Source organism: Pocillopora damicornis, chromosome 2 (assembly GCF_964200805.1).
Source record: "Pocillopora damicornis chromosome 2, jaPocDami1.2, whole genome shotgun sequence".
NCBI classification, from domain to species: Eukaryota; Metazoa; Cnidaria; class Anthozoa; order Scleractinia; family Pocilloporidae; genus Pocillopora; species Pocillopora damicornis.
Window position 1 is genome coordinate 10,809,083 of NC_142671.1, and position 10,533 is coordinate 10,819,615.

At 42.2% G+C, this 10,533-nt stretch overlaps 1 protein-coding gene across 2 annotated transcripts; it reads left to right on the plus strand.

Annotated features, from left to right (window-relative positions):
* Nucleotides 1-195: 195 nt before the first annotated feature.
* Nucleotides 196-10,453, plus strand: LOC113670880 (tRNA (guanosine(18)-2'-O)-methyltransferase TARBP1). 2 transcript variants are annotated; one of them, XM_089191312.1, is made up of 7 exons: nt 196-850; nt 1,988-2,365; nt 3,041-3,110; nt 4,193-6,809; nt 7,498-7,693; nt 8,523-9,697; nt 9,943-10,453. In XM_089191312.1, the coding sequence occupies exons 1-6, from the start codon at nt 239-241 to the stop codon at nt 9,609-9,611; spliced, it is 4,962 nt and encodes a 1,653-aa protein (XP_089047438.1). In that variant the 5' UTR covers nt 196-238; the 3' UTR covers nt 9,612-9,697; nt 9,943-10,453. The 2 variants fall into 2 exon arrangements, with proteins under 2 accessions (XP_089047438.1, XP_089047434.1); XM_089191308.1 differs by having other exon boundaries at nt 8,523-9,662.
* The last annotated feature ends 80 nt before the right edge of the window (nt 10,454-10,533 follow it).

The following is a 10,533-nucleotide window of genomic DNA, read 5'->3' on the forward strand; positions in this document are numbered from 1 at the left end:
AATCTAAAATTAATCACAATCATCTTGATTGGCTGTCTGTTAAGGCAATTAGCCAATGAAATGTTAGTTCCATCTCCCACGAGGATAAATAACTTACTTTGAGGGAGGGGGTAGGGAAATTCACCAGTCTATATATTTTCAGCTGCCTTCGTTTGACCTTCGGGGGGAGGGTACGGCTGCACGTGGGCTACCGGCTAAACTTCAAGCCTGGAACGTTTCGTCGACCTCGTGTAGCAGAATGGCTGACCTAGTTCAATTCATATGTAAAAATTCCGATCTTTACCAAATCTTGCCCGTTTTGAAACAGTTCATAGAACGGAAAGATATTATACTCGATACAAATTTCTTAGAAACGCTAAAACTGGTGCTAGATACCCTTGAAAAATCCAAAGATTTTGGTGAAGATTTAGCCACTAAGGTCTTGTTTGAGATTTGTTGGCCGATCGTGTACAAATCTAACGACAGCAATCAGCCTTCTGTGCACAGGCGAAAAAGGCTTCATCTTTGTTACGATATTATAGCCTTCTGCTGTTCAGTGTTTCCGGAAACTTTGCTTCCAGTGGTAAGCGAAAAGTGCCTTCAGATTTTAAAGCGCTACGTCGTGGAATTGGGTTCAACAGAGGAGAACGCAGTTGATGTCTCAGTAACACTAGATCTTATTGGAAATCTTGTGAAGCCAGCTGCCTTAAGCCCTTCAGAAAGTACTCATATAATTTCTGGAGAACTGGGAAATACGCTCTTTCAGGAGTTATTAAATATTTTACCTTTTACAACTGAAAGCTTATGCGGGAAAGTAACCAGCCTTGTTCTTCCAAATTTCTTGGAATTTGATAGAGAAACACGTTGCGAGGTGAGTCACAGGTCACCGTTAGGATGTTATCATTATAAGTTTCGTGAATGAAAGCGATCCTCGCAGTAATGTGCACTACTTGAGCAGTAGTGAAAATAAGGCCTGAAAAAAATTCAGGCCTCTACAGGATTTGAACCTATGACCTCTGCAATACCGGTGCAGCGCTCCACCAACTGAGCTAACAAGCCAACTGGGAGCTGGTCATTATGTTAGTTCCAAATAAACCCGTGAAGTGATGAATGAACGGCTTAGAATATATATTTGTTAGCTCAGTTGGTAGAGCGTTGCACCGGTATCGCAGAGGTCATGAGTTCAAATCCTGTACAGGCCTGAATTTTTTTCAGGCTTCATTTTCACTACTGCTCAAGTAGTGTACATTACTGTGAGGATCACTTTCATTCATGTCTTTACCCGCAGTTCAAATATATGACTTTCATATATTCTGGGTTCAAATCCCATACAGGCCTGAATTTTTTTCAGGCCTTATTTTCACTGCTGCTCAAGTAGTGCACATTACTGCAAGGATCACTTTCATTCATGTCTTTATCTGCAGTTCAAATATATGACTTTCGTATATTCTTAGCCGTTCATTATAAGTTTCATAAGGCTGCGCCTGAGAGAGATTCTAAATTAATTTTACACTATAAGGAAAATTTTAATACTCAAACAAATAACCCTGAACCTTTACACCCCTCAGGGTGATCAATTATGACTGGTACCTACAGTTTCTCATTAAAGTAATGCTGCTGAATCAAATATTAAGCACATGGCAAACTTGAAAACTTCTAGATTTTTAACTAATTTCTCAGTCAGTGCCATAGGAAATGTAGAAAGAGCAGTATGGAGAATAAACATACTGATCTTAGGGTGTAAGGGGTTTAGAGGTATTCTAAGACATTATTTCTTTTTCTGTGCATGCTTATATGGCAACCATCTTTGATAATGTTAGAGATAAATTTTCATGTCAAATTTGTCCATCATAATGCTTTTCAAGAGCCTGATCAGCTGTAAGAATCAAATCATTAGTACTGATTGAGAAGTTAGTGTTGATTGTTACACCAGAACTTTAAGCCTTTCTAATGAGCGGCATTCATAAGGTTCATGTGTTATCATGGTGTTGTTGCTGAATATTAACAGGCTGTGTGGAGTACAGTGAAACAGATATTTGAATCCCAAGCAGCTGGTTCTATTCCTGGAACAATCAATCAAACCTATGCCATTCTTTGTGGTCTTGCTGATTTCTTCTACACTTGTGGCAATGAAAGTCTCTTTCACAAAGCAGAGTTTTGGGAAATCATTCAGAAAGGACTGGTGTTAGAGGAACCTCTTTCTAGGAAAAGAGCCATGTATCTGTTGAAGAGAACATTGGACTTGCTAGATAAACAACCATGTGATTTACTGGTGCAGAATGACAAAGGATTGCAGATATTTTGCTGGTCACGCAATAAGAAGGACTCTCGCATGAGAGTATGGCAGGATTATGTTCTTTTAATGGAGACACTGGAGGAAAAGCAGGTATAATAAAAAAATTCACAACAGGTATTCAGTCATCCTTAAGCAAAAATAAAGTGGTGTGTGTAAAACTTTTTTTTTTCCTGTTACCAAATGTGTGTATTCTCTGACTTCAGAAAAGTATTCTCTTTCTTAACTCTCAAGATCTGATTTACAATTCTTCTTTCTAGATGCAAAACCATTCCTTCTAACCCTTTAACTCTGAGAGGCGATCAACATGTAATTTCTCCTTATAATATCTATACATCATCCAGCAAACAGATGATGAGAATAGTCAAACTATCAAGTTGTTCTCTTGATCTAACACCAAATTCTTATAACTTACTCACAAGGAAATGTCTTGCAACCAGATGAGAGAATGAACAATCAGATGTTGGGAGCTATAGGGTTAAATATGTCAAGAGAATTTGATATGACATTTATACCAAAATAACATCTCCATTTGACAAGTTTGTCTATGCTTATCACATGTTTGAACAGTTTTATACCCTGTAACTGTTAAATTCTTTTCTGGGCTTTGTGGAGCATCAATAATGACCATCGTGTGTAGAACCATTATGAACAGGTAGCTAAATAAAAATCAGCATGTCTACAGATGTACAAGACTGATTTGTGATATTATTGGCAAGATAGAAGAATTTGCATCTTAAATTATGATACCCACAAACTTTCTTTCAGGGGCATCTTATCAAACCAGTGCTTCCTCGGATCTCAAGTATCATTTGTGCCACAAAGAGAGACAACAATGGTAAGATACTGATTGCTAAAGAATATGTTAACTTTGTGATAAGTTTTAAGGAACATTTGTACTTTGTCAGTGGGCAAATGTTACACTGTGGTTGATATTTATATATAAATTAGTAATTTGATACAAACAGTTTGGATTGCTTACATTTTGAATATTTCGACAGTCTGCATGAATTGAATTGAAATGATGATCAACCCGGCACTGCTTAAGTTGTGTATCTCATGATTTAGAGGGAGTGCAATTTTATCAGAATAAATAAACAATAGCCTCTATTTGGCACAAAAATATGCACAAATATTTGTCCCTTGGTATAATCTGTTCCAAGATCTGAACAGTTTTCTGAGAGTGAAGTTTAAGGAAAGCTGTGAGCTTCGAGTAACAGATGATGCCCAAGGACAAATATGCTAACATATTTTTGTGCAAAATAGAGGCTATTGTGTTTATTAGCCTTCAAATATTTCACAACACATGTGAAAAAATGTTTATAAACAGCTCTCTCTCATCTTGAATTAAATATTAAACAAACACTTATCATAGTGGACATAAGATTCAAATTGGGAAATATCATTTGGGGGATATCCTTGGATATCCCCAGTTTTAGTCAGGAATGTTTGCTCACATGATGCATTTAGGCTAATTGTGCACAATCAAAAATATTTGATAGATCATAACCACAGATAGCAGAAAAGGTGTGTTCTTTTATTGTGTCAAACCCATAGGCTCATTATAAAAGAGAGGGTGTTTGAAATTGGGAAATGGCCCAGATAGATTTTCACACCCATGAGAACCAGTCTGTATTGCTTAAAAGCATGTTTTCATGTTTTCCACTGTTATTAACCCTTTAACTCCCAGATTAAATTTGTAATTCTCCTCTCTGTCAGCCATGCAATTCTTATAATGTTAGTTCAGAGAATTTAGCATTGGATCAACTAATTATCCCCAAATTGATATTTTTCTTTACTCTCATCACTTATCTGGTTGATATTGTATTGATAATGTAAGGAGAAATTGTATCTTGATCACTCATGGAAGTTAAAAGGTCTAATTTTTGATTGTCTGTTTTTGTTTTTTTGTGTGTGCAGGTGATGTAATGCTGGACATTTCCTGGCTTCTGACACTGTACCAAAGAGCAGCTCAACACGACACCAAGTCCATCTGCCGATGGGCTATTCTCGACCTGCTCAGCATGGACCTGTGTGATTCACCATTTCTAAACACCTGTCACTGGTGGTTCTTATACGGCCCTCTAATGAACATGCTCGCTGAGTATGCAATCTACACCAGAGCAGACGAGGGCCTCAGAGGAGACCCTCCCCCTGTGGGGGCTGCACTTGTCGCCTTCTTCCCAGAGTTTGTAAAGGCCCTGTCAGCAGATAACAGACGTTTATTTTGCTCGGGGCTCTTATCTGCTGTGGTGAAACAAGAGTTTTCACAAGTTCCTTTGGTCTTCATATCCCAGATGTTAGCGAGTCTGCCGTCTTGCCCTGTCTGGGATTCTAATGCATTGGCAAGCATTCGTGACATTTTTCCCCTCTTTAGACCGTTCAGCCCACACCTGACAAGTGCTATTCAGAGCTTTCTCCTCAAGGCAGTTATAAATCTATGTGCCCCCAGGCGTGTGTCGTGGAAAGACATTGGAGATTTTCTTTCTTTGTTCACAAAGGATGATTGTTTATGCCGAGGGAATACCTTGTGGGAGGCAGCAGTTCACTGGGTGTGGGAGATCCGTGACTTGATCGGTCAAGAAAATTTCAGCCAAACCAATTGTAGTCAAGATAAAAAGGGATTGTCAGGCCTGTTCGATCACCTCAGGGAAGGTGTGGAGGTTCTTCTTAACGACGAGAAACTAGAGTTATCAACCAGTGATCCCGAAATGCAGTCTGTTATAAGGTTAATGATAATTGCATGCGATGCTCATCTTAAGTTCTCAGAGAATTCAACCAATCGAAAGCAATCAGTGGATGAAATATTCCAGAATATTGTGGAGGTCCTTCAGCAGGCAAGCCGACATGTTTATGCATCGGAGGGTAGGACTCAAAGAGCAGCTATGATGCTGTCAGGAATCTTAGAGCACATGAATAGCACAGCAGCCATCAAAAACACAGATGGAAAAACAGATGACATCGCTGTGAAGGAAGTCGATGGCAGCAGGGAGATCATTGAAAACGTGTTTGGACGCAGTGGTGCAGACATCTTTGAGCTGTTGTTGAGGAAACTCACCGCCGTGTCCGTGAATTTCTCCCAAGTAGATTGCAACTTCGCGTTTCTTGATCTCGTTGATCAGCTGTTGATGTTCACAAAAGTCTCTGGGAATTCTAGTCAGAGTTTGGAAGTGTGGCACCAATTTGTTGAAACCCTTACACAGCGAAGCCGGAGAGTTGTGTTAGGGAAACAATCAGATAGAGAACAGCTAGCATTGAGTGATTGGCGTGCATTTGTTTTGTCCATGAAATGCTTAGCGTGGTGCTGTGTAGCTTTGAGAACCAAACCTGACCTGTATACCACTCATTTAGCATCCACCTTGTTGCAGACGGTGACAGAGCTTGATCTGAGCTCCGAGTTTCCAACTCCAAAGTTTCTTTACCCGGTCGATGTTCGTAGCGAGTCTTCAACCGAATCAAGTGTATTCCTCAAGAAAGGTTGGGGGAGACTGGTCTCTGACTTTATCGAAGCTCAGTGGCAGTGCGTTCAATTTCTTCTCGAGGAATCCCAGGGATCTTCCGATGGAAGGAACATGGAACTTGGCAGCAAATTGGAGCGCTTTTTGGCGGATCTGCCTGAGGCTGCCTTAGAGGCCCTTTCTTTGGGCTCAGGTCTAGCGGTGCTTCCCGTCATAAGATGCGTGCGCTTGTTGACTCCTCGAATGCTTCTAGCAAACGACTCGCTGTGTTCACAGGCTCTGGAGGCAGTTTGGTGGACTTTTCAGGATCGGCAAAAAGGCGATCAGATCTGGTTTTGGAGAACGTTGCGGGAAGTTTCACAGGTGTTTTTTAACCCCTGTCTCTTGATACTGGCCGAGGACCACCCAGTGACCGCATTCGTGCGAAGGTACTGGGGAGAATTGTCGGCTCTGGGAGAAGGTCGTCCGGGTATTATGAATCATGTGATCGGGCCGTGCTGTGAATTCTGGGCTGGCTCTCCCTGTGATCGTATCCTTGGGAACCTAGTTTATCAAATCAGTGACGAAAATCGCAGTCAAAGCTTAGATGTTCACCTGGATTTTATTACTGAAGCTTGTTTTTTCGGTCCCAGGGAAAAGAAAACGGCGCGAGGTACAAATTACGTGCTGGAATACGTTCGTCGGTTGGGCAGGGAAGGGGTGATTTGTTCCTTCAAGTCGGACGAGTTGCGCGATGACACGCGAGTGCGAGTGAACGCGATTAACGTGTTAATGACTTTAAATCCGATGGACACTCAGGATGCGAAGCTTCTACAACGTCTCGCCGAATCTCTGATCAGTAAGAACGGCGAGCTGTCGGAAGATAAACCCCGTTCCTCTATTAACTCGTACTCACATAGGAGAAAGCACCGAGTGTGGCAAGCTGTTCTCGTGGTGCTCTCTCGCTTTTTTGATGCCGACGTCGTTGATGAGATGTTTGCCAGTCGAGTGTTGGAAGGGATTTTCCGCGCCATTCTTTCCGAGAACCAAATGTCGGTCCGGAACTTTCTTCAATGGGGAGTGGTTCTGATCCTAGGAAAGTAAGTTCGTTAGGAAGTGCTCTAACGCAGGAAATAAGGCACATCTTTTCTCACCAAAAAAAAAATCGTGGTCGTTTCAGGCATGTTCTTCGGTGATCTCCATTCTCAGAGCCAAACCAGCTGTTAATGGAGGCACCCTCCCCTCTCTCCCCAAAGTTTCCGGTGGCCTAAGCTTCAGAGCGCTGAACATACATCGGCGCAAATCAAAAGGCCTTTGCTCAACACGAATCTAGGATCAATTTCATTATGTTATGTCTTTGGAGGAAAAAGTTTAATTTCTACATCAAAAAAACTAATATCAGGGAAACCAATAATTCAAATGCTTTATAGCATGGTAAAAATTCCAGGTAAAAGTTACAGAGGCGGACTAGTAGGCCTATTACAACCGTGTCCCGTGATTCGTACCCGGGAGCTTCAGATCGCGAGTCCAGGGTGTTACCCTGACCGTAGGGTGATCTGCGTTGGGGAGTATCCCACCTATTAGTATTAACTTCACTCTAAGTTGTTTTGTGGTAAAGACACCGGGATCCCTACTGGTAGCTTTGTGGATCAGTCTCGTATGCTCTCTGTATTCTGAGAGGAAAGACTTGGAAGTGTGATTCCCTGATGGCTTACCTTTGAAAAGGAGCACCATGGTCGCCAAGCAAATAAGAACTAACGGTAGAAATAATGTGTCTTGTTTCATCAGGTACCCAAGCCTCGAGCCTTTGTTATGGGCACAACTGAAGTACGATGTTGAGAGAAAAGCTGGTAGTGTGTCGTCACTTCTTGCCGTTGCAGCGCTCGTTGGCGAGTTTTCATTTTCAGATTCCCGCTCCCAGGCGGCTTATTTCCAGCAGGCTTTTCCCACTATACTCCCTTGGGCGTTAACATCACATGTTATGGTATGATATATCTGTGTTATTGTTTCTTAAATCATGTTTGAAAAGTAAAGCGCCGGACATTATCCACCGTCGTTTTGGCTCTAGCGGCGAAGTATTAATAAATTACCATGTTCTTTTCTTCTCGTTGCTAGCCAGCTTTTAGGCCAGCGGTCGATTTTTAGCCCTAAGTCAGAGAAAAATGATGATTTGACAATAACAGCGTCTATCATCTTCGTTTTTACTTAGGTAATATGAACTCTTGGGCGAAAAAGTATTAAGTCCCTCTTCCGATGAAGAGTTTTAAGGTTGTCAGCTGATAGGGCGCAACGGGTAAAGACTTTGGATGAAACTGTCGAGTCGGTTATTGACCAACCTGTTCATTCGCCCAGAAACGTAGCTGTTTCATGGGTTAATGTTATACAGAATTTCGTTGAAACCAAATTAAGGCAAGTTTTGCCCATCGTTCGTTGTTCGTCTTATCTGAAGAATTCGCATACGCGGTCTGCTGTGTTCAGGTTAAGAAGGCAAGGTATGAAATTTGCACTTTGATCAGAACATCATCAATTGCAATTCAAATCGTAAGTTAAGAATAGGAAAGAAAAAAACAGCTGGAAAAATACCAGTGGTTTTCCGTAAAAGGTTTGACGCTGGTTATCCGCCAAGTAGAGGCAGGTGAGTAATCTATTGGTGTTTGTCTCATCATCAATTGCAATTCTGTCAAATCGTAAGTTAAGAATAGGAAAGAAAAAAACAGCTGGAAAAATACCAGTGGTTTTCCGTAAAAGGTTTGACGCTGGTTATCCGCCAAGTAGAGGCAGGTGAGTGATCTATTGGTGTTTGTCTCTCTCAGGTCCAGGCCTATGCCCAGGTGACGTTACAGAAGATGTGGCTTACGTGCCAGCGAGAGAATCTTCATGACGTGACGTCCAACCACGCCATCATTCAGTCTTGTGTGCACTTCTTGGAGACGAATAATGAAAGTGTACGTCAGAAAGTTCGCTTGCTGGGAGACTTTTTCTTCCTTGATTTGCATCCCCACCGAGACTTTTCTATGCAGACTCTGTTCGAGACCCTTCCTCGTTTAACAGAGGTTACTGATGAAGAATGGATTTCTCCCAAAGTGTTCACTGAGGGATGGTTAGGCATGCGCGTTTGGGGTTCTCGTAAGCATGGCCTTGGTGTATTGCCGCTGTACAATCCTGATGATACACATCTGGCTCAGATTTCTCATGGTCCATATTTTAACTACGGTGAAAACGTGGGGGAACAAATTCGTCGACGATTAGCGGGCGAGAGAACGAACAGTAAAAACACTGCGCAAATAAACGATTCAGCTAGGACTTCTGAAGTACAGAGCGGTGATGTCCAGAAAAAAATCGTCCCTTGGAAAGTGATTCCTCCCGACGCAGATATTATATCAGAAATGCAACGGCAGCGATTGGCGAACCTTGAGAAGAGCTCAGCTGGAGGTTTGATAGTGGTTGCTTCACTAATCGACAAGGCTCCAAATCTGGGCGGCCTTTGCCGTACTTGTGAAATATTTGGCGTCCAGACCTTGGTGCTTAGTAACTCTCATGTACTCGAAGACATCCAATTCAAATCTCTAAGCGTTACCGCTGCCAAATGGATGAACATCGACGAGGCTCGGGAGTCAGAGCTCAAGTCCTACCTGGCGCGCATGCGCCATGAAGGCTACACGCTAATCGGCGCTGAGCAAACAGCAAATAGCGTGAACTTAACTCATTACCAGTTCCCACACAAGTCGCTATTGTTGCTGGGCAACGAGAAACAGGGCATACCCGTAGAGCTGATTCAGATGCTTGATGTGTGCGTAGAGATCCCACAGGTTGGCATCATAAGGTCCCTCAACGTGCATGTTAGTGGGGCTCTACTCGTTTGGGAGTACACAAGGCAGAGGGTCTTGGGCGTTGCCTCATGACTTCAAAGGTTCTTAGGTCTTGCCTCATGATCACGAGGCAAAGGGTCTTAGGTCTTGCCTCATGATCACGAGGCAAAGGGTCTTAGGTCTTGCCTCATGATCACGAGGCAAAGGGTCTTAGGTCTTGCCTCATGATCACGAGGCAAAGGGTCTTAGGTCTTGCCTCATGATCACGAGGCAAAGGGTCTTAGGTCTTGCCTCATGATCACGAGGCAAAGGGTCTTAGGTCTTGCCTCATGATCACGAGGCAAAGGGTCTTAGGTCTTGCCTCATGATCACGAGGCAAAGGGTCTTAGGTCTTGCCTCATGATCACGAAGCAAAGGGTCTTAGGTCTTGCCTCATTACTTTAAATGTAGGGCCACATGGCGTCTTAGGTCTTGCCTCATGACTTCAAATGTTGGCGCACAAAAATTAGAACAACCTTTCAAAAAGAAGGACAGAAACCGTGACTAGAACTTCGCTGAGGAAAACTACAATGCGAAATAACCAAATGATAATATTTGGAGAACGCAGAGCGCCATGAGAAATTCCTTTTTCTTTTAGGAATTGAACGGTTAACTAAGACAGCCCTAGCCTCGATAGAAACTACGTTATGAAAATAGATCAGATAGGAACATTGTAGACTAATATAATTACAAGACTCCAGATAGGTTCATTTTTTCAATATATACAGTCAACAGTGCATGAGCTCTAGTACAGTCCAATGCGCCGCTTATATAGTTTCAGTCACTCTTCGCAGAGACTGAAGAGGTTTGGTTTTATTTAATGTTTATGAGATGATTGTTGCGATAAAAAATGGATCGTTGTCATGTTTAAATAAAAAATAACATAATAACAGCCATTATCGTAATTATTATTGACTTTTTTCAAGTTCCTAATCCCTCCATCGGTCAGCCACTCTATTCCAATTACCCCCCCCCC

What these genes read in the sequence shown, in the direction of transcription:
- LOC113670880 (XM_089191312.1), top strand. Translation starts at nt 239, where the DNA reads ATGGCTGACCTAGTTCAATTCATATGTAAAAATTCCGATCTTTACCAA. An exon ending in GTGGTTCTGATCCTAGGAAA is followed by an intron (nt 6,810 to 7,497) that starts GTAAGTTCGTTA and finishes TTGTTTCATCAG; the next exon opens with GTACCCAAGCCTCGAGCCTT. An exon ending in CGTTAACATCACATGTTATG is followed by an intron (nt 7,694 to 8,522) that starts GTATGATATATC and finishes TGTCTCTCTCAG; the next exon opens with GTCCAGGCCTATGCCCAGGT.